The 24,565-nt window shown below is 34.4% G+C and overlaps 2 protein-coding genes across 5 annotated transcripts; one reads left to right on the top strand and one right to left on the bottom strand.

Annotated features, from left to right (window-relative positions):
- Positions 1-703: 703 nt before the first annotated feature.
- Positions 704-8,543, top strand: LOC142548827 (nifU-like protein 4, mitochondrial). 2 transcript variants are annotated; one of them, XM_075657384.1, is made up of 4 exons: positions 704-1,030; positions 1,426-1,587; positions 2,850-3,336; positions 8,415-8,543. In XM_075657384.1, exons 1-3 carry the CDS (start codon positions 823-825, stop codon positions 3,311-3,313), a joined length of 834 nt encoding a protein of 277 aa, XP_075513499.1. In that variant the 5' UTR covers positions 704-822; the 3' UTR covers positions 3,314-3,336; positions 8,415-8,543. The 2 variants fall into 2 exon arrangements, with proteins under 2 accessions (XP_075513499.1, XP_075513498.1); XM_075657383.1 differs by lacking the exon at positions 8,415-8,543 and having other exon boundaries at positions 2,850-3,577.
- A 3,530-nt stretch (positions 8,544-12,073) lies between these two features.
- On the bottom strand, positions 12,074-18,007 carry LOC142548826 (uncharacterized). Of its 3 annotated transcripts, XM_075657379.1 has the most exons (8): positions 17,791-18,007; positions 16,735-16,855; positions 16,006-16,433; positions 15,304-15,625; positions 15,025-15,111; positions 13,772-13,843; positions 13,107-13,344; positions 12,074-12,986 (listed from the first exon to the last, which is right to left on the bottom strand). In XM_075657379.1, the coding sequence occupies exons 1-8, from the start codon at positions 17,823-17,825 to the stop codon at positions 12,322-12,324; spliced, it is 1,968 nt and encodes a 655-aa protein (XP_075513494.1). In that variant the 5' UTR covers positions 17,826-18,007; the 3' UTR covers positions 12,074-12,321. The 3 variants fall into 3 exon arrangements, with proteins under 3 accessions (XP_075513494.1, XP_075513495.1, XP_075513497.1); XM_075657380.1 differs by lacking the exon at positions 13,772-13,843 and having other exon boundaries at positions 17,791-18,006; XM_075657382.1 differs by lacking the exons at positions 13,772-13,843; positions 15,025-15,111 and having other exon boundaries at positions 17,791-18,003.
- Between the last annotated feature and the right edge of the window lie 6,558 nt (positions 18,008-24,565).

The raw sequence follows: 24,565 nt of genomic DNA, 5'->3' as shown, positions 1-24,565 counted from the left end.
TAAACGATTCCCGATTCTTCACCGACTATTTCACCACTCACCGGCCAAGGAAGTGATTTTTTTCTTTCAAAACATGAAATTAAAAAGTACCCTTAAAGTTACTGTCATGCCAGTTTGCTCCGTATACCCTCGTCTACAGGAAATAAACCAGTAAATTGGTACATTGTATTTGTGATCGGGGAATCAATCGAATCAGAAATAGTCGTGAAAGGAACCACAGTTGACAGCAGAGTGGAAGTAGTCCCAACTGCTTTGAAAATTAAAAATGATGAATAATCAGGCTGTAAAAACAAGGCCTTTAATAATATTTAGTTTACGATGAAGCAACGTCATGGCAACTAGTCCTTAATTTGGTAATAATAGGGAAATATAGATTTGTATAAAAAGGTAAGTACAATAGGCCCTGAAGCTCGCCAAAATAAAACAAAAATGAAAAATAACATAAAATAAAATAAAATAAATAAAACAAGCAAGCCCATGATTTTAAGTTAAAATTTTGAAAAACAAAATAATATATGATTTTTAAATATATTTTTTTCTATTTTTTTATTAATAACAATTTAATTTAACGAAAAAAATAAGTCAATTTAACACGATATTCGATATAATAATTAATAATTCTTGGATAATAATATTTAAAATTTAAATATATTTATTATATTATAACAATAATTTTAAATAATTACTCAAAACACTGCTCCTTTGCTAATAAGTTGTGAAACACAGTTTCTTCGAAAAAACACAGTTTGATGCTATTCAGCTTTGGCGTGCCAATTTAATCAACACCGCAATAAGGAATCTGAAGAAATAGGGAGATTAACGATGAAAAATCTCGGAAGATTTGTATATCGAGCGATTCTCTCTAGCAGGAACAATGGCGTGCTATCGTCCAAACCCTACAATTCACAATTTTCAGCTAGAGGATCATGCATGTTTCGTCGCCTGCTCTCATCATCTTCTTCTCCTTGCTTATTCGATTCAAAATCGTTGAGTTATTCTATGCATCTCTGCCAACGGAATTATTTACAAGGTTTGATTCGTAATATCAACTCTTATGTTCTTAATGCGCCTAGTGTTTGATTTTATTCCTGAGCAGGAAGAGTCGGCCGTTTAGACTAGGGGCGGCCGAGTAGATGATACTTATCCATTTAGGTTAAGAAAGCATAATTTTTAGATTTATGCAAAAAAGTTGGGTTTTTTGAGATACTGGGTGAAAATTGTGCTGGACGAGAAAATAGTGCGAGCTGTATCTTTTGAGGATATAATGTGAAGCTCGATGTTATTTTTCACCCGTATTTATTTATTGTATTTGCTTGAATTAGCCGTGTTGGGATAGGTTCTGTAAGTGTAGTAGTAGTGCCGGTTTTGTTCGTGATTGCTATGGTGATGGTGATGTGAGTATGATATGACAATTGCTTTGGACAGGGCAGAGGAGGAGTATGTTCATCCAAACACAATCAACTCCTAACCCTTCATCCCTCATGTTCTATCCTGGGAAGCCGGTCATGAAGGCTGGCAGTGCAGACTTCCCCAATGCACGTTCTGCTATGGGTTCACCTCTTGCAAAGACCATATTTGGAATTGATGGTGAGCTTATGATCTTTTTACATTGCATGTTCCGGTTTATGCAACATACGAAATTATGGGTTGATTGAAGTTGTATGCAAGTTCTTTTTCATTTAAATTTACTTGTTTGTGGTTTTTAATGATTGTTTTTTGTGTTTTTTGAATGCTAAGATCGATTAAGATTCAAGACTCCACTTTCTGTAGCCTGATTAATAACATCATTATTTGTGTATCCTGTCTTGTTTCATTTATTTTTCTTGACCAGTTATTTTCAGCTTGTGGCACATGGAAGTTTGTTGTGGTGTCGGTTATTAAAATGCAGCATAGTTATTAAAGTATTTGTATAATGAGGATTAAAATACTTGCTGGATGTCAATACCTTGTACTAGTTTCATTATTCTGCTTTACTGATCTTCTCTTGGTTGAGTTGGCTCATGGTGTTAAATCATTAAAAGTTCTCGTACAAGAAGCTTGCTTGCATGCATAAAAAAGCATTACTCTGTGAGTTCATTGTTTCTTGATTATGGGATGAATGCTGAAAGTTCCACTTCATGAACCATCGGAAATTCTTCCTGAGAATATACAAATTAGATAGAGGAGAAAGTAAGCAGGTACTACGCTTGTTCAGTGGGAAGATTGTAGCTAGAAATTGTGGATGACAGGATAGAGCCTTAAGAGAGATTAATTTTGTCTATAATTATTAAAACTGCAATATTTAGAGTAGACAGTTCACATTTATAGTTTTTGCATCTACACTGGAAAGACTCAACTATGTGTTTTGGTTGCAATGAATTGGAAATCTTAATCCCATTTAAATCTATTGTGTATCAAATTATGGATGACCATCAAGTTTGTGAGTCATACAATTCATGAGATTGAAAAACTAATGAGTTGTATATGGTAAACAATAAAACAAACACTATTTACAAAATGTAATATCTTTATCATTTTTTTTACTTCTGTGTTGGTGTCAAGATCTTGATTGTGAAATGTGTAACTTCTCATCGGGCAGAATCAACTTTCGGACCAATGTTTTGTTTTGGCACTTCTGAGGGAGATGTGAAGAAAAAATAAAGGAAGAAAGTACTTTTTGCATGAGGTTTCTAGTAGTGAGCCCACACTGCAACTAACTATTGTGTATATTGCAAGAGAATTCGTAAAACTGTCCACAATCATGTTGTTGAACTACTGATTTCTATTAGGTGTGTTATCATTTTCTTGCCGACATTATTTAGGTGAATGATTTATGTAACAATTTCTGATCTAAATTTTTATTCATATAGGAATCACCAGGGTCTTCTTTGGATCAGATTTCGTGACAGTGACCAAGTCAGAGGACAATTCATGGGATTTTCTAAAACCACAAATCTTTGCAGCGATCATGGATTTCTATTCCTCCGAGCAGCCATTGATCCTTGATTCAAACACCGCAGCTTCTATGGACACGGCTATCCACGAAGATGATTCGGAGACGGTTGCTATGATCAAAGAATTATTAGAGACTCGTATCCGTCCAGCAGTACAAGATGATGGCGGGGATATCGAATATGTTGGTTTTGATACAGACACAGGGATAGTTAAGCTAAGAATGCAAGGAGCTTGCAGTGGATGTCCCAGCTCATCTGTTACATTAAAATCTGGCATTGAGAATATGCTCATGCACTATGTGCCTGAAGTCAAAGGTGTGGAACAGGAGCTCGATGCTGAAGAAGAAGATGTAGCATTAACTGGAGCACCAAACGAATAGCTTGCATTCTCATATATCTGCAGGTTTAAGTAGCTTCCCGTGCAATCCGTCTCTTCTTTTCCCCCGGTTTCTGCTGTTTTATATTTCATCAATGCCCTTTTAATGTTTGTCATGCTTTTTCCTAGTATTATGTTGAGGAAATAATTCTGGTTTTCATCTTGCTTTGAAAGTAACATAGGAAGCATATGTTCATGTTGAATATGGATGAAAGAGGCAGCTAGACATGGCACTTTCATAAGTTAAATCAAGTTTTTTGATTTCTTACTTCTGTTACTTATGTTTCTTACTTTCTTCCATCTAAATCTTTCTTCCAAATGGTTGACAAGTTAATGAAGTTTTGGTGTTATCTGTTTGGTTTGCGTGTCTTTTGCTAAAGCAGCTAAGAATCCAGGGTAACAGTCGGGTTCCTAGATTGAAATTATGTGTCCTATTTTTTTTCCTTTTTAATTTTTAAAAGTAGTTTCCCAAATGAGTGACTTCCCAAAATTTCTAGACATATTTGTATATTGGAAATGAAAAGTGTAGTTGGAAAAAAGTTAGCGTGCACACTTTCCCGTCGAATGAACAGATTTATGGGAACCAAAAATCCATCTACGAGCGGGTGGTTTATAACAACACATCTGACATCGAGGTTCGAAGTTTTGGATGAGTTTTCGGATTCGGGATCAGTTTTTACAAACTCGATATGTATATTACTTTTTGGATGTGTTGGTGTTGTGTAGCGTCAAGTTCCCAGACGCCTCAAATGGTGGAGAGCCAGTATACAATTTACGAAAGCACAACGTACAACAGAATCACTTCCACCAAGTAATATCGCATTATCTCATACGTAACACACTATTGTTTGTGTATCTCATAAAAAAATAATCAAATATAAATTATAAGCATACTATATTTTACATTTTTTTAAAACATCTCGAATAATATTAGTTCTATATATCTTACTAACTCAAATATAATATTAACACATGAAATGACTTTCGGGATATATTTTTAAACTTAAAAACAAACGAAATTAATCGAGAAAAGATGTATCAGTGATATTTTGATGACGAATTTCAAGCTCCTATTGTTGTCCATATCCAGTTTTTAATGGATTCCAGCAAACTGTGTGTAGTTTTTTTATTTGTTTTCTTTCGCGGAGAGGCGTAGACAAATGAGCCAGCTTACAGTTTAAACAATATTGTGAAGGCCCTCGAACTACTTGCTTGAAAATTTGCGGAAAATTAAAAATTTTCTTTTTAAAAGAACTTAAATGGCCTCATTCATAAAATCACTGGTGAATCAAGTTCAATATTTCAAAATATTGCAGCGGAAGAAAATCAAAGTTTTGCCAACAACCACGATTTAAAAATATCCAACAACTGATAAAAATTGTTTGCGAAGAAAATAACAACTGCTGCTCTGAGGTCCTCGGGTGCCACTACTGCCGACCCAAGCCGGCTCACTGGTCCCCGCCCTCGGCCCTGGCCTCATCAGTACCTACAACAATCAAGTCTAGTGAGCCTAAAGACTCAGCATGCATAAATCGCAGGTAACGAGTAAAAATCTGAATTTAAAATATGCATGTGATAAAATATCCTGTCCTGAGGCATACTGAAAATAATCTGTACTGAGCAATTATAATACGTGCATAACTGAACTGGAAGTCAATGTAAAAATATTTGCTCCTTGGAGCCTGTACTGAAATATCTGGTAAAATTTTCTGTTGAGATTATGTTTTACGCCTGTGGCCACTGCACTAAGCTGAACTGATCGGTAACTGGCTACCGGGGAGGCTGAAACTGATCTGAGCTGGCCGGTCACTGGCGACCGGGTGGTACCATACTGAACTGATCGGTCACTGGCGACCGTATAAAATAACACTCCCACATAGTGAATGAACCACAAGCCATATCGCATAAATCTCAAAAATAATCATTTTCTATTTAATGCACGTAAAATAATTAACTGGCGTAATGAAAATTCCTGTAATTTTACCAACTGGATTGGATTGGATCGTCCCCCAGGCTCGCTGCAACCTAACTGTGCCATGAAAAATATGCAATAGTTTAAACATGACCAACTATGCAATTTACGTTCAAAAGATGCGACTATGACGCCTAATGACTTCGCATTTAATCATGACTCAGAGCCAACCTGAACCGACACTGAACTGACGTATAGTCATGATTAAAATACGCTGAAAAATCATAAAATAATGTTCCTAAAATGATAGGGTCGAAATCTAGGTGAAATGGAGGCCAAAACACGAAACGCTCTTTCGAGAGTCAATTTGGCACATTGCACCGTAAATTCTCGTACGACCTCAAAAATGATCCAAATGACGAACGGTCGAAAACATGACCTTCGTAACTCAATGAGGCACTGTCCAGTCCAAGGCCATGGGCTAAGAGCCAACCAAGAACTCAAACGACGCTTCTGAACAGCAGCATACTTGCTGTCAAAAAAAATACAGCAGCTGCGCACTACAAGACTCGCGTTGGTTTCGAGACTATCGGCCATTAGGGGAGTGAACCACCGACCAGAGACTCTTACCAACATCCCAAGGAATGATTTGAACCATGGCTAAGGGCCCTAGGCCAGCCACAATCCGCATCACACCAAATCTCAACCGAAGGGTCCAACCGAGAGCAACGTGCATGTGTAGTGTTTATGCTATGATCGATGTCTCGTGTCATTCCAATGGCCATTTGATTGACCATGGCACGATCTAGACATCTAGGAGCATGATATGAACCGTGGCTAAGGGCCATAGGCCAACCAAGATCCACACCAAGCCACAAAAGAAACGAACCATATGCTGAAAAATGGAAGGGCCGAATGGGGAAAGGGGCTGTTCTTGTTGATTATTTAAAAACCGATGAGCCATGGACCAAGCCACCAAAAGGGCGACTTAGTCACGTCTTAGACATGCTAGGGAAGTGATCCAACCATGGCTAAAGGCCCTTGGGGCAGCCAAGATCAGATCCACAACCCTTGACACAAAACTGAAATTTCGAATCACATTTCTGCACTTATGGGGAACTTGCTGTCATTCTGAATTTCCAGCAAGCATGGGGCTGGTTTGAATGGACCAACATGGTCCTAATGCATCCTACTACATGTATACAAGCCGCCTTGGGAGCCTGGAGTCGATCCAATACCTGAAACTCACAAACCAAAAGAAATCGTGAAGCTTGCCATGAAGAGCCGAAATTCTGCATGTGTGTTCCCAAAATATTTTGACATGTATCTCGGTTTTTGCTTGCTAAAACATGATCATGTACTGAAAAATAAATGATAATATGACTTGATTGAGGTTTGAAAGAAATCTAGACATGCCTGGTTTCGTTTCGAAAGAAAACGAAAAGAAGAGACGAGACGGCGCGGAGGAGACGGAGTGGCTTGCTTCTCTACCTTTCTTGGCTCTCGATTTTTCTCCCTTTCTCCCTAGCTGTTATTCACGTTTTTTCTACTGAAAAGGGGTCTTATTTTCGGTGGAGGTGGAGGGGGAGTGATGGTTATGAAGGTGAGGAGAAGGGTGCACAAAAATAGGATCATATCAAGACCAAGTCTTCATGCATTTGAATTTTGAATTTTGAATTGCTATCAAATGATCTCTTGGGTGGTTCTAGACTATAGTGGCCGATTTTATCATGCCAAACAAGGGTTAGGATAGTGGTCTAGTATTAACTAATTAAGGTGGAAAAATAGCTAAAAGAATTAGCATGCTAATCAACCAAGAATGGGTCAAAGGTGAGTTGGCAAGTCCTAGTTTGTTCTTCTAGGGGTGTGGCCGAAAATGCATGATAAATGGTAGGGGGAAAATTGGTTATCTAGTCAACTAATAATCCTTGAAAGCCTTACTAATCCTTTAATTAATTTAGTGAACTAACCCCTTAATTAAGTAACTTAAATGAGCTCATTTCTTAATCACCTCCAATAATTTAAATTAAAATCCTCAACTAACTTAAATAATTCCTTAAACTTCTTTTTAACTTAAATGAACTTACTTGCTAGCTAAATTAACTTCTGGAAATATTTCTCGAATCTTAAATTCTATCTCTAAACTCTAACTCCGGTCCGGCCTCACTGAAAATGCTGAAATGCTAAAAATCAAATTACTGAACTGAAATAATAAATAATTAACTTCAAATAAATGCATTTAAAATAATCATGCAATGAAGTCAATTAAATTTAAAAATCTAGAATTATGCATGGCTTATACGTCTACTGATTTACGGGTTCTACAAATATTGTCTAAGCTGAACCTCATTAAAATTTGAGTTACAGTTGAGTGGCCAGAAAGAAGGCTTGACTCAGCTTGGCTCCTCGTACTCCTCCCTCGGTGCCGCCTCTATCTTTAATTCATCTGCCTGGGTTGGAAGGGGAGAATCGAGTTCATGCTATCAATGTAAATAAAGTAATGATATGATTTTTCTATTTTGCTGAAGTACAAGTGTCTGTTTTGGGCTGGTAAACGTTAATAAGAATCAAACATTCCAGTGACAAACAAATCAAAAACCAAGCTTCATGGTCATTCTCAGCCAGTCAAGTATAACACACTACTTTTGAGTTCAGTTAATCAAGAACTTTACCCGCCCTTTGCGCTTGTAGGTTGTTGGAATATTCAAGACTATAGTTCTTCCACTCCTAGGTCAGCTGCCGGATGAGTATGGCCGTAAACCGATGCTTCTTCTCACTTAGTCTACAACTATTGTTCCTTCCAGTATGTTTATCCATACATCTTAAATTTCAACAGGTGCTAGTCTCTGCACTTGTAAACATGAAAAACCATAGCTGTAGATATGTATTTATGTTAAGTATTTAGATCCCAATGACTTATGGTTTCATAATTGTTTTATATAAAGCAACATAGCATCCCCAGATCACTCTATTAACATAGATACTCATTGTAATGCTTTCGTTCAGTACATTGCATTTTTGCAGCTTTACTTGCCATTAACCAATGTATATGCTTATTATGCTGTCCGGACAATTTCTTATATAATAAGCCAAGGAAGAAATTTGGGATTCGTCTATCCTCTTGTAAATGGGTGCTGTCCCTTGTTATTTTGTCTATATTTTTATTTTTTGACTTGTCTCTTGCTGACTGTAGGTTCCATATTTGAGCGCCGCTTTTGGAGTTATTTACGTCCTTGTGAAACCTTCTGTGAACACTTACCATTGCATAAACCTCATTCCACCATTATTTGTGCAAGATTATGCTAAGGATTTTGAAGTTTTTCCCCCTTCAATCCAGTTTAATTCCAAGTGTGTACTCATTATTTGTGTATTTTACAGACTTGCGTTGTGATATCCAAGGCATCAAACTTGGTAAATCAGGTTCGTCTACACTCTACCGCAAATACTTTATGTTAAAGGACAAAGAAAGCAACTTATTATAATTTTTGCGGTGTAGTTCTTACGGGAATCAAAAGCATGAAATTGAAGTCATGTGAGATGTAACAGATAAAGATATTATTCGATCCCCTGAAAATTATTGGAACTCAAACCTTGTATAACTTGATTGTTAAATTTGCACCAATCTTTCAAATTCCTTTGCTAGAAAGCAAAGGATTTTCAATGTTGATCTTCCATTAAGCTGACTGGTTTTTTTGCTTGACTGAGATCTAATATCTAGTGAATCAGGCACGTACAAAAACAATACCTTGCATGACTAGAAATCCTGTGTTGTTGCAAGTGTCGGGGATTCTTTGAAATTCCTATGAGAGTTGCATGAGTTTCATTTCATGTACAAAAGGCATACCTTGCATGACCAAAAACCCCCCATGTTCTTGCAACTTTTGATATTCTTATGTCATCAAACATCTTAAATCATTTGTGAGGATTCATGAAAGTATTTTGCAATATTCTTGTTCGAATCCTGTGTTAGATTCTGAAAATAGAGAATGAACTAAACATAATGATTGGTTGGACTTGACCTTTTTTGTCATGCTCTACGCTCACGGGTCCTCGTTAGACACAATTTATTTAGTGAACTGCAGTAATAATTTCTTCATATCCACTATTGTCACACGAAGATGGCTAACTGGGTGGAAGAGAGATATAATCATATAATCTTGTAAACAATTATAAACTCCTACCGCGAACCAACGTGAGACAAAAGTATCACATGCTTCGTTCTCTACCATCCAACTACTCTGCACCAAAACCGCTAATTTTTTTCTACTTGGCCATCTTGGATAAGGGGAAAGCGCAAGGATTCATAGCTGGTGTGCAATCCGTCGCGACCTTGCTTTCATCAGTTGTAATGAGTCCCCTAACCAGTAAGTCAGCAGTTCCATTTCCAACAAGAACCCATTAATAGCAACTTTTTAACCATTGGTTGGTCTTACTGCAGCATGGTTTCTGTCAAAAGACGAACCTTTCAACTGCAAAGGTTCCAGTATTGTGTTTGCGTCGTTAAGCCTGGTAACTAAACTCGTCCTAACTTTTAAAAACAGTCCCTGTGGTTAGTACTCGTGGTTCCATTGAGGTGATTTCATTGTACTTCGCTTGGACGTTGAAACTAGTTACCCCATCAGGCAAGAATTTAGAAGATGGAGTAGACAACATTGAAGCACATCTTTTATCTTTAGCGTTGAATCGCATTAGCTGTAAAGTCGATCCTACCCGTGCCTACATGGGCCAAAAATCCAAGATCCGAACAAGATCTTGACATGTGTGGCCTGTACGGATCCAATGTCCGAACATGATCTTTAACATGTGTAAAGAAATGACACATGTCAAGATCCTAGCCCGTGCAGACAGTAGTTTCGACAACCATAAGAGCTTGAAATTTTCCATTGACTTCGATAATAGAACTATGGGTAATGGTTTCATTACTTGATTAGTCTTGTCCTCCTCCAAACAAGATTTGCACATATATCTAATGAAACGTGAATTAATCATTGAATTTGTGTTACCAATTATATAGTACTATGGAGGAGCCATTTGGACTAAAAAGTTTACTGGATAGTGGAATTATCCTTATTGTGTTTGGTGTTAAAATTTTTACGAGCCAGAAAATGATAACTTTTGTGACTTTAAATCTACCTTGTTTGTCTGATTATGCTTGATTCATCTTAATAATTGAGAAAATAAAATTGATAAATTTTCTATTTCAGTCTTTTTTTATTAGAAACGATTGAAATTACAAAAGAAGCAAAATTATCGGACTAAAACTGAAACTTCATTAATTAGGGGGACATGTTTTCCAGTTTTTCTTTCCTTGATAATATTGAATTGATAATTTTAATACATCAAATATATAAGACTGACAAAATTTCCCAAAATCCCAACTTATCTTGAATCTCATTCCATTTTCGTCCCAAAAAAATCTCTACCCGAGTTGTCGGGATTTTTCATGTCCCGATAGAGAGATCGAGAAAAAAATCTTATCTCGATGGGATTCCCGACCAAACCCGAAATAATATTATTAATATAGTTTATTAATAATTTTTTTAATAGATTTAGCTAATATAATTGGGCTTAAGCCTGTACAAAAATTAATTGTGGACTTAATAATTGTTTAATATTGAAATGATGGAATAATAGAATCACGAAATGATATTTTATTCTTATAAATTTTTAATTTTTTTAATAATTTAATTAATTCTTATTTATAATAATTTAATTAGAAAAATATGTAGAATAAGAGATGCAATATGTCCTTCATCTATTTAACAATATATATCCAATAATTTGTAATATGTATGTATTTTGTAATGACCAGATCTTTTGTGAGACGGTCTGATCTTTATTCGTGAGATGAGTCAGTGATGCTCATATTTACAATAAGAAGTAATACTTTTGCATAAAATTTATACTTTTTAATGAGTGACTTAAATATAATATATGGCTCACAAAATGACCCGTGAGACCGTCTCACAAGCGTTTTGTATTTTGTAATTTGTATATGGAACATTTTAATCTTATTTGTTTCTAATTGAATTTTTTTTCTTTTAGAAATAAATGTTTCTATATACTACTTTTTAATTTTTTTTAAATACAATAATTTTATTTAGTTTTTGAACAAAACCTTAGCATGAAAAAAAAATATCGGGATATACTCTACCTATCCGACGTATCCCGAACATTCGGGTATCGACACGCGTCGGCCACGGGATCGGGAGGAAAAAGTTGTCAATTCTTATCAGGACAAAAATTAAATAAGGAGGTTACATGACAAGTCTCTACCCAATCCACCCCTAAAAATATGAACGACCTAGATATTTAAAAGAAAAATTTGCAAAATAGCCTTGGTCAACTATTTATTTAAAAAAATGACATCTTCAATTGTATTTGACCAATAAGTAAATAAATAGTTGATCAACGTTAAAAAACAAAATACCCCACGTATTCACACATGTGTATCATGTCGTAAAACCTTAAAACTGAATGAACACTTGTAATCAATCCAGTACAAGTTTTAATGGATTTTTAAAAAGACAGGCGGAGCATCCAAAGGCACCAGGGCTTTGAGTAGTCATTTAAATCATATATTTATACAAATGTTTTCAGGATAATTTCTTATTTAGTCACCCGTTTTATCATTTTCCCGATTCAATCCCTGGTTTTTCGATTGTCCCAATTTAAATCATGCAATTATACCAATGCTTTCGGTTTGATACAATCTGTAAGGGATAAACAAATTAAATAAATCTTGCAATAGAATTACAAAATAGGAACTGCAACAACTCCCATCTTCAAGAAGGCTAGGAATATGATGTTGGAACTCGCTAACAAATATAAAGAGAAAGTGAGCCAAAGAAATATCACAGCTACAAAATATTAATCCTGAAAATTCAACACCCTGCTTCTAAGATAACTAAACCAAACAGATTACATAATGATTGCTCACAGATCATAATTATACACACACAAGTCTGCAATACAAGAAAGTCTTTTTTCATATGAAAATGATAAATAAATAAAAGAGAGAGAGAGAGAGAGAAATACATATAATAAAATCCAGGAGGCCGTAAAATATCAGCAACAAAGCAGCTTGCTACAAAGAGCGGCTACCTATTCGTGTATGACCGATAAAGTTCATTGTAGGAACGCAGGTGTGTGACAGGAGGTAGTAAAGTTTCTGAACTTGAAGAGGTTCTCATTGTCGGGGTAAAATCAGGAAGAAACGGGTAGGAATTTCTGACAGAAGGGAGAACAATATTTGTGTAAGGACCAATGTGGTTAGTTTGATTGTAAGATGGAGGAACTATGCCTGGTCTTGGCTGACTGAGGGACCTCTGAGGAGGAACTCTGTAACTGGTTTCAGTAAAAGTGCTAGAAGGAGCTGTGGAAAATACTTCATTAGATAAAGCCATTCTAGGATCAACGTAAGGCCTATTAAAGAATTTACCACCAGAAACTTCATGTGGAAAACTCGAAAAAATCGATGGTACCCCAATGTCAGGATGGTTGGCTATGGTAGTTGCTTTGTACTGATCTTCATTTGGCAACCGTAGAAGAGCATGAAAACCAGTGGGAACTTTGAAAGTATCATGTGTGTTCGAAGTTCCTCCATCCACCAGTGACAAGCTACTGAGTTTCTCTTGTAGCGATGATTTTGCTTGTTGAAGTGCCTCCAGTACTGATCCTAAACTAGTTGAAGTTTCTTGTCGCGCAATTGTGAGATTGAGGGATGAAGTGCTGCTCGGAGAAATAAACAACGGTGTGCTTTTCTCTGCATGAGAAGAAACCTTTGATGAAGGGGATGAAATATTACTTGACATGGATATATATTGTTGGCATATATGCACAGAGCTGTCGTAATGCAACCCTGAAATTTCTGGATCATTCTTACCATTTGACACCAGAATTGAAACTTCCGATTCTGGAGATTTTGACGAATCCTGCAAGATTTTCTTTTTCGCATCGGTCAGTGATGGCAAACATTTGGGAGCATGATCTTCACTGAAGCAAATACCGACGGTTTCTTGATTATTTGGACATAACATTCCAGTGGCATCAGCTACTTCAGGTAGCTTAATATCATTTCGTTCTTCAGTCACATCTGAACAGTTCCCAGGATCTCCTGAGTCCTGGTAAATATGGACAAGAAAATATAAAAACGATGCTGGGGGATCAAAATGTATCTGATGCATCAAAGATCTAAGATCAGCAAAATACAAGAATGGCGTTTTGTTCTGATCAAGAAAATCCTTGTGTCCCCTAAAAAAGTTGTTACAGTATCCATTCTGAAAAACATAAGAATATTGTCCCCGTTCCCAAGTGGCTAGAATTACTTCACTAGGATTAACTGAATGCTAAAATACATCACCCTTTCGATTTTTTCCGAGAGACTAAAGTCAACTTAGGTGGTTATAGCTACATTTTTATCTTATATCGACAATTCTACAGTGTCAAAAAAGGCAAGCATGCATAAAGCATTGTATCTGGATTCTGGACAATATTAAAACCATCATAACAAGTATCAAGAAAAGAGTGAGGACAAAAAAATATGCATACAAAAAGCATACAAGACAATTTGCTGAGAAATGATTGTTCGCTAAAGCTGTAATTGTGTTTCATATCCTGGATCTGTAGACCCCGAACTTAAATTAGATCGACCAAATTTGTTGTTAATGATGTGGTACATAATGGAGCTTATTTCTATTCTCCAGCCAATATTGTCCTTATACATTTAATAGAAGATTGGTATGTTCAAACTTGAGCCTCATAAATCAATATCTGTGGAAATATGTCAATGTTGGCAATATTTGTTGCCATGTCCCCGAAATATTTCCATTCTCTCAAAATCCAAACAATAATGCACTGTGTTCTCCAAGATAATTTTCTAAAAATTCATTTTCATCTCGCTTTTATGTCTTCAGGCATAATCTTTACTTTTAATTCAACTTTCTATCATTTCCCAAAAACTTTATTTTTATATACTTAGCTAATACCTTTTTTAAAAAAAAATTAACATATCTCGTATATCATTATAATAACTACATTATAATAACTATTATAATACCATTCTCACATAGGTTAAAATTAAAATTCAAAATGGTTTATAAAAGGTTATAATGGACTCGTACACCAACTTGGGTTTCTTATTTTCTCAGAGCGAGGACAGAAACGAAATAGTTGCTACAATAGCCCATTGAGCAGTCGTGCACAGTGTCACATGATGGTATCATAGCCAAGTTACAAGCAGGAACACTAATAAACAAGTGTTATGTTGACAAAAGCTCGTTCAAGATTGTACGTTAAAGAAAAAAAACAAAAAAAAAAGTGCTATGTTGACAAAAATGCTACATGTGTGGAGACACATCTTGAACCCATGAGATAAAATGCTACATACACGAGAACAACATCTTGAACATGTAGAAATCACTTAGTGGGTAGTGGGATTAGGGCGATACGAGGATGTCGTGTTTTGAAGAAGGGAGATCGCAATATCCTTGTACCACATGAGTTAAAAATGAAAGTTTAAAATAGTTTATAAAATGAATTTCTTAGCAACTTGGGTTGACCAGTTTCGTAGATTGACGACGGATGCAAAGTAGTTTCTACAGGAGCCTATTATGCAACAGCGTCGCAGTGTGACAAATAAATATGAAAGATGTGATACTATTAACACAAAATTCTTACATGATATGACATATACAACAAAAAACATTTATCTTCAATAAATAATTTAAAATACACATTGCATTCTCCAATATCTCTCAAAATGTTTACCCAAAACACTTGAAAACACAACACACTTTCTTTACCTTTGTTTTTTCACAAGAAGAACAGTGTGACGTCTGGTTTGAAGAAAGTATTCCAGCTGGTTTCAAATTGTTATGTGAAACAAGAAACTAGAAAACCTCAAAAGTGTCATAGCATTAGCTATGTGAAAATGGACTAGCATAGAACAGGTGAGTTTACTCATTAGCATAGACTTTTAGTGCGCCAAATATAAACCCAAACCATGGAGGTATTGGGAAAATAATGTTGCACATATTATGGATTACCTTAATGACTAAACAGTAGAAACTGATAAAACTCACCCGTTCACAACTGTTACTCTCTCTAAACTTCTCCTCCCATTCTCTTTGGGCCTTCTCCTCCTTTTCATATTGACCAATGAGTTGTGCCTGATGTTGCAATGCACTTTCCATGTCTTTATCTCTTTCATGTACAGTAATGTAACGACCATTAAATTTTTGGCTTCCACTCTCTGATTCTAACATGAGGTTATCCACTGGTTTTTCCCCACTATCAAGATTGTTGCTATCCCATAATGCATCAGTCTCACCATCAAAGCTGTTGGAAACATCTATCGAAAATGACGCTTTCACAGGGCCATCATTCTGAAACTCTTCTACTGCTCTGATAACACATAATGAATATTACCATTCTTGGTGCACTGTGAAACTGGCTTTACAGTTCAGGTATTAACTTAATTTAACTGCAATTAGTTGAGCATGTTATACATTCACAAGATTAGGTATAATGTGATCGATTGGTCAATTTGAAGACAGGGAACACAAAATTACATAACCAAAAAGATAAACTTGTCCTTTTTTTTTTCCTTTAAAACAAGTAACTATCGAGTGGTTTTATCAAGTCAAACTTTGTAGGTCTTCCGTCTTAAAACATATTTCAAGCATAACTCTGAAGAGTTTCTTAGTTGTGTAAGTTCATGTGTTATATGTCCAAGGGGAAAGGTTAATGAACCAGAATTCAAAGTCTGCGTCAGGAAAACACACCTAGTCTCTTTGCGCCTTATCCTGCGGCATGATTTAACGGTCCGTCGCGCTGAAGAACCATTTAATGCAAAACTAGTTCTTCTACTAATTGAGTCCACTTGTTTCTTCTTTTGAAGAGAATACTGGGAATCTTTAGTAGTTTTCCAGGTCAAGCTTTCACCGGTTGATGGTGAAGATTCAATTTCAGAGCTATAATAATCCCCCATTTCATTTTTTCTTGCTTCATTCTTGGTTGAAGTTTCTCTTAACATCAACTGATCGGTCCTGAAATCATGTAGGGTTCCATCCTGATCAGAATTTGAATCAAATCCCTCTGGCATGTCACTAATTCCATGGTTCTCAAGAATTGCAAGAACATCTGCCATTGCCTTTTCAGCTTTATTTCTTTGAATAGACATAAACTTCAGTTGTTCTTCAAGTTCCATTACCTGGATATAAATACAGTTTTAGAGACTATAACTGCCAAATAGGACTAGACACGGAGGAGAAGGGGCCAACAGGTAAGAGGCAATTGCATATCTTCACGCTTATGCTAATCCCTTATCTTGCACCTGTTTGATCTCGGTTGCATATACCACATTTTGAAGATATTAACTTTAGTCACTCAGTTTTTGGAATTTTTAAAAAAAAATTGGACCATCATTTTCTGAATCTAAAAGTGAATTTTTATAAATTCCACAAGACAGGAAATACAAGACAAAATATAGAAAATCAAATACTGCCACTCACTCTCTTGGACAGTTCCTCGGCTCTTTGCATTGCTGTTTTGGAGACAGATCTTTCAGATAACAACCTTGCTCGAAGAAATTTAATTGTCATTGCCCTGGAGTCTTCCCTGCCCGTGTTGGCCCTGTAACAATAGTACTTAAAAGGATCACACGTGTACTGAAATAAGATCAATGTTAAATAAAATGATATGTTCTGTCATTCTAGAGAAGAAAAGTATCACTTTTAGAAAACAATCGATGCCAAGTCGGTTTACTTTGGATGACAAAAATAAAATATTCTCTCATGCTGTGAATAAAACCTGAATATACCATACAAAAGTCAAGTGAAGGTTAATCATACGCGAAAATACAAAAACTTGTATGGGTTGAACACCACTACAAAAATTACAACATCCTTATCATTATAACTAAAATAAAATCACCCGAATTGGTCCCCTTCATCAACTTTAATTTTGTTCGACAACAATCAAGAATCCTTCTATGCCGTACCAAGTTATAACATTTAGATAAGCAATATCTAATATTATTTCTTGAAGATGTTTTTTTTTTCAAGATTTTAACTGAACCATCTAAAATTCTCCACGTGCACTAGAACCGTATGACCAAACCAAATTCTTACAAATTAGATAAAAACAGTATGCACATATCATGCAATCCCAGTTTTAGCATGTTTAAGCTGTTGTTACTGCAGAGAAGCTCCAAGTTCAAATTCTACTAAATTGGAACGGATTAAGTTGTCTTCTTTGATATAAACATGATCATAACAAAATCAACCCATTCCAAACTATCATATTTAGCTATTCATAAACATCGCCAAATAATTAAAAAATCAAATAATACAAAAATATAATAAATAAAAAAATTCCCTACTCTCGAAAGGACAAGGTAAAAACCCAGCAATTCCGAAGAGAAAAATCTTGACAAATGGTAAGGGGCCACACAGATGAAAACCCAGAAAAGGAAAAGCTCGAAACATCGATTTAGCGTAAAAATCTTGAAAATTAAGAACTGAGACAACTTCGTTTAACGCAAAAAGACAAAAAAGAAATGCCAATACCTCGGTTCTTGATCTTCCTTCACAGAACCAGTCATTTTTTTAGCAGCTCCAGCTCCTGTAAGAAGGAAAAAAAGCAAGAAATCGAAAATTTTTCACTGATTTAAGGAGCAGATATAGGTTGAACAATTCGTTTAGATGTCAGTAAATTAAAATGAAAACAGTTTATAATTAGAAGGATATGAGTTGCGTTTTGACCCGAGGAAATACGCTGACTTCTGGTCAACGGAAAAACTAACCCCCAGTAAAACTAGAATAAACTATATATATATATATATATATATATATAGTTATCGATATATACGTGTTTCGTTTTTTTATAGTTTATTTAATTTTTATTTAAATGAAGATGAAAATACAATTGAAAAAATTATTGAGAGACTACCATGCAAGTAAGAATTAAAAAATAAATAGAAAAAAATTTAAAATTAAAATTTAACTTATAGATTGATGTTTAGGAAACAAAAATTTTATCCGTCAAGTTACATGTGATTTGTATTAAAATTTTAACACTTTATTAATATATATAAACAGATCATGACACCAAAAATTAATTACTTTAAGTGTCTCAAACTTAATAATGTATATATATATATATATATATTATATAAATTGGATTATATAATTTAGTGATTAACTTATATTTTTGAAATTATATAATAATTATATATATATATATTGTTTTCATCTGTTTTTTTTTTTTTTTGATGTTCTTTATCTGTTCTTGGTTTCTCGAAATTGCGATGTAATAATTTATTTAAAAAAACATCACTTAAGAATTGAAGAGGAACATGCATATATTCGAAATTTTCATCCTTTTAACGAACTTTATGAAATAAATAAAATTATAAATCAAGAGTGGATATTGCAAAAAGTTTACACTATTTTTTAGTATATTATTAGTGTATTTCATATTTTTTATGCATATTTTATTATTTAATTAAATGGTAATAATTTAAATGGAAATAATATATAAGTTGATGATGATGGAATTGATTAGTTTAAGGTTGAAAAGTTGCAAAGTCAAGAGTCCAAACTTGACATTGTACAAGACGGTCAAGTGGGGATAACCAATAACGTGGTTCCAAAAATAATGACATGGTGAGACGAATATTGCCAAATTTAAATTGTACTATAGTTCAAATTATTTAGTTTATCATATGTTGTTGGTTGCAATAATTTTTCAAAATGTGATGTTTGAGCTGCTATATGGTTTAAAATATTTGAGTTTTCACCGTTACCATCAGCTATAGTTTTTGGTAAAACGACAATGTTTGATCGTACTTCAATATATGTGTCTTTCTAACCAGTAAAATTGACTGATTGAGTCACTCAACAAAGTTCTTGATTATCTAAAGGGATTAAACACAAAAGTCTTACAAGATATTACTAAAAATCAATGAAAGTGTAACCATCAAGAAACAAACATGCAAAGTGCTAATACAAAGAATTAGTTACAAACTCGTACTACTTCTGCTGGTCTTCAGACAGAGTTGATGATTAATGTTCTCTGGGAGTTTATTTAAAAAACTTCCGACGGATTGCTCTCCCATGTTGTGACCAAATTTTCAGAGAATTCCCTTGTAACTCCAGTGAGATGCACCATCTTGCTCGACGAAATCCGGCAAAGGCTGGCCGGAGGCTTTGTTGTATTTTCCATCAGCTCCTTCTCTGCACAATGGTTGAGCCTCTCTAGAGATCTCTCTGCCACCCCTTGCAAATGCTCGAATAACATCATTTTCCCGCTTCCGTCTTCAAATATCCATAAGAATATATTAATATAAAAACTAATATGCAAATATTACACAAATGAAACAAAAAATATATAATAAAATATGTAGTAGTTTCATAATTATATTATCGTTTTACCTCAATTTAATATCTTCATGTTAGTGTAAAAATATTCCGAAGGATATCATTTGAACTAAACATAATTAAAGGTTATTTACAAAATTAACTCAATTTAAGGCCAAATTTCCTATAGGTATTTATAGAAGACATTTTTAAAAGTTCCATCATAAAATTAAAGAAATGATGTGCGAGTAGTACAACTACAATGCCCCAAAGAGGTAATTTCGATGGTACGACATGATGGACATCTATCAAGAGGTCGGGTGTTCAATTTCACCTCGTCTCTGTCTTCCCATTGAGTCTGTCACACATGACTTTTCCAATATGATTCAATTTATCAACGTGATTTACAGATTATTATGTTGACTTTTTGGATTTACTCAGAACGTGGGTAGGTTGAAAAAATAATAATAAATTAACAATTTTTTTTAGTATATTTCGTATCTCATAATTTTTTCATGATTTTTGTGCATATTTTATTATTTAATTAAATGGAAATAATATGTAAGTTGATGACGATGGAAATGATTAGTTTAAGGTTGAAATCTTCCAAGTCAAGTTTGAAAGTCAAGACTCCAAACCTGACTTTGTACAAGACGGTCAAGTGGGGGTAACCATACCCTTTTGTTAAGTATTTTTAAGCATGAACTAAGCTTATGAATTCTTATGATTCAATTGTACATTACATATATATATATATATATACATTATATATATATATATATTAATTGTACCCTTATTAGCTCTAATCGACAATTTTCAAACAACAATAACAAAATTTTAATACAAAAATTAATAGGCAAAAACTTGTGTGAGACGGTTTCACGGGTCGTAGTTTGTGAGACGGATCTCTTATTTGGGTCATCCATGAAAAAATATTACTCTTTATGCTAAGAGTATTACTTTTTATTGTGAATATCGATATGATTGACATTTCTCACAGATAAAGATTAATGAGACCGTTTCACAAGAGACTTATTCAAATTAATTTGCGACATCAATTCAAATTTGTGGTTCCAAAAATTGCAATATATGGTGAGAGGAAGGTGACATAAATTTTTCCTTATAAAGTTTAAATTATTTAGGTCAAAACATCCTATCCTATATGTGTCTTTCCTACAACAAAAGTCTCTACTGAAACTCAGCAAAAGTGTAGCCATCAAGAAAAAAACATGCAAGTGCTAATGGAAAGAATGACTTGCAAAATCATGCTGCCTCGATCTGCTGGTCTGCAAACAAACTGTTAGAAAATTTGCTAAAAATAGTAGCGTAGAAACAAACTTGTAGATATAAAGCAATAACCGAAACAAGTGTGATGTTTACAGTGTGACTATTGTGTAAAAGAAAGCAAAACCAAACCGAGGTCTGTAGTATGTACAATTTCCTTAAAACATATTCGCCCTCTCCGGTATGTGTTTCGAGGTTTCAGCGGACGTCTGTTTTCCAGGATACAGCGGAACAACCAGCAGTGACTTAGCACGAGACACTACTACGGCGAACTGAAGACGTACCTTTACTTTATCACCAAGATTTAACGGAGGCCAAATGAAAAGATAACAATATATAATGCAAGAGAGTGCTTGAAAGAGAAAATTTTCATGTGTATGAAATGAGAAAATGAACACACTATTTATAAGCCCCAAAATATACATCAAGAGTCCTGCAAGATTAATTAACTCAATTAATCTTCCCATTAACTCAAGAATATGAAGAGCCAAAAATCTTCAATTAACTCAAGAATGTGGAGAGCCAAAAGACACTCTCACACTCATGAGACATAATTTTTTATTCAACCTCTAAATTTTATTAAAATTTCCAACACAAACATGGGAGCATTTTAAGATACTTCCGACAGATTGCTCTGCAACGGTGTGACCAAATTTTCAAAGAATTCCCTTGTAACTCCAGTGAGATGCACCATCTTGCTCGACGAAATCCGGCAAAGGCTGGCCGGAGGCTTTGTTGTATTTTCCATCAGCTCCTTCTCTGCACAATGGTGGAGCCTCTCTAGAGATCTCTCTGCCACCCCTTGCAAATGCTCGAATAACATCATTTTCCCGCTTCCGTCTTCAAGAATAAAATATCCATAAGAATATATTAATATAAAAACTAATATGCCAATATTACACAAATGAAACAAAAAATATATAATAAAATATGTAGTAGTTTCATAATTATATTATCGTTTTACCTCAATTTAATATCTTCATGTTAGTGTAAAAATATTCCGAAGGATATCATTTGAACTAAACATAATTAAAGGTTATTGACAAAATTAACTCAATTTAAGGCCAAATTTCCTATAGGTATTTATAGAAGACATTTTTAAAAGTTCCATCATAAAATTAAAGAAATGATGTGCGAGTAGTACAACTACAATGCCCCAAAGAGGTAATTTCGATGGTACGACATGATGGACATCTATCAAGAGGTCGGGTGTTCAATTTCACCTCGTCTCTGTCTTCCCATTGAGTCTGTCACACATGACTTTTCCAATATGATTCAATTTATCAACGTGATTTACAGATTATTATGTTGACTTTTTGGATTTACTCAGAACGTGGGTAGGTTGAAAAAATAATAATAAATTAACAATTTTTTTTAGTATATTTCGTATCTCATAATTTTTTCATGATTTTTGTGCATATTTTATTATTTAATTAAATGGAAATAATATGTAAGTTGATGACGATGGAAATGATTAGTTTAAGGTTGAAATCTTCCAAGTCAAGTTTGAAAGTCAAGACTCCAAACCTGACTTTGTACAAGACGGTCAAGTGGGGGTAACCATACCCTTTTGTTAAGTATTTTTAAGCATGAACTAAGCTTATGAATTCTTATGATTCAATTGTACATTACACATATATATATATATATACATTATATATATATATATATTAATTGTACCCTTATTAGCTCTAATCGACAATTTTCAAACAACAATAACAAAATTTTAATACAAAAATTAATAGGCAAAAACTTGTGTGAGACGGTTTCACGGGTCGTAGTTTGTGAGACGGATCTCTTATTTGGGTCATCCATGAAAAAATATTACTCTTTATGCTAAGAGTATTACTTTTTATTGTGAATATCGATATGATTGACATTTCTCACAGATAAAGATTAATGAGACCGTTTCACAAGAGACTTATTCAAATTAATTTGCGACATCAATTCAAATTTGTGGTTCCAAAAATTGCAATATATGGTGAGAGGAAGGTGACATAAATTTTTCCTTATAAAGTTTAAATTATTTAGGTCAAAACATCCTATCCTATATGTGTCTTTCCTACAACAAAAGTCTCTACTGAAACTCAGCAAAAGTGTAGCCATCAAGAAAAAAACATGCAAGTGCTAATGGAAAGAATGACTTGCAAAATCATGCTGCCTCGATCTGCTGGTCTGCAAACAAACTGTTAGAAAATTTGCTAAAAATAGTAGCGTAGAAACAAACTTGTAGATATAAAGCAATAACCGAAACAAGTGTGATGTTTACAGTGTGACTATTGTGTAAAAGAAAGCAAAACCAAACCGAGGTCTGTAGTATGTACAATTTCCTTAAAACATATTCGCCCTCTCCGGTATGTGTTTCGAGGTTTCAGCGGACGTCTGTTTTCCAGGATACAGCGGAACAACCAGCAGTGACTTAGCACGAGACACTACTACGGCGAACTGAAGACGTACCTTTACTTTATCACCAAGATTTAACGGAGGCCAAATGAAAAGATAACAATATATAATGCAAGAGAGTGCTTGAAAGAGAAAATTTTCATGTGTATGAAATGAGAAAATGAACACACTATTTATAAGCCCCAAAATATACATCAAGAGTCCTGCAAGATTAATTAACTCAATTAATCTTCCCATTAACTCAAGAATATGAAGAGCCAAAAATCTTCAATTAACTCAAGAATGTGGAGAGCCAAAAGACACTCTCACACTCATGAGACATAATTTTTTATTCAACCTCTAAATTTTATTAAAATTTCCAACACAAACATGGGAGCATTTTAAGATACTTCCGACAGATTGCTCTGCAACGGTGTGACCAAATTTTCAAAGAATTCCCTTGTAACTCCAGTGAGATGCACCATCTTGCTCGACGAAATCCGGCAAAGGCTGGCCGGAGGCTTTGTTGTATTTTCCATCAGCTCCTTCTCTGCACAATGGTGGAGCCTCTCTAGAGATCTCTCTGCCACCCCTTGCAAATGCTCGAATAACATCATTTTCCCGCTTCCGTCTTCAAGAATAAAATATCCATAAGAATATATTAATATAAAAACTAATATGCCAATATTACACAAATGAAACAAAAAATATATAATAAAATATGTAGTAGTTTCATAATTATATTATCGTTTTACCTCAATTTAATATCTTCATGTTAGTGTAAAAATATTCCGAAGGATATCATTTGAACTAAACATAATTAAAGGTTATTGACAAAATTAACTCAATTTAAGGCCAAATTTCCTATAGGTATTTATAGAAGACATTTTTAAAAGTTCCATCATAAAATTAAAGAAATGATGTGCGAGTAGTACAACTACAATGCCTAAAAGAGGTAATTTCAATGGTACGACATGATGGACATCTATCAAGAGGTCGGGTGTTCAATTTCACCTCGTCTCTGTCTTCCCATTGAGTCTGTCACACATGACTTTTCCAATATGATTCAACTTATAAACGTGATTTACAGATTATTGTGTTGACTTTTTGGATTTACTCAGAACGTGGGTAAGTTGAAAAAATAATAATAAATTAACAATTTTTTTTAGTATATTTCGTATCTCATAATTTTTTTCATGATTTTTGTGCATATTTTATTATTTAATTAAATGGAAATAATATGTAAGTTGATGACGATGGAAATGATTAGTTTAAGGTTGAAATCTTCCAAGTCAAGTTTGAAAGTCAAGACTCCAAA

This window comes from Primulina tabacum, chromosome 6, assembly GCF_025594145.1.
Source record: "Primulina tabacum isolate GXHZ01 chromosome 6, ASM2559414v2, whole genome shotgun sequence".
In the NCBI taxonomy this organism is placed as follows: domain Eukaryota; kingdom Viridiplantae; phylum Streptophyta; class Magnoliopsida; order Lamiales; family Gesneriaceae; genus Primulina; species Primulina tabacum.
This window is presented reverse-complemented; position numbering and strand designations above follow the sequence as displayed.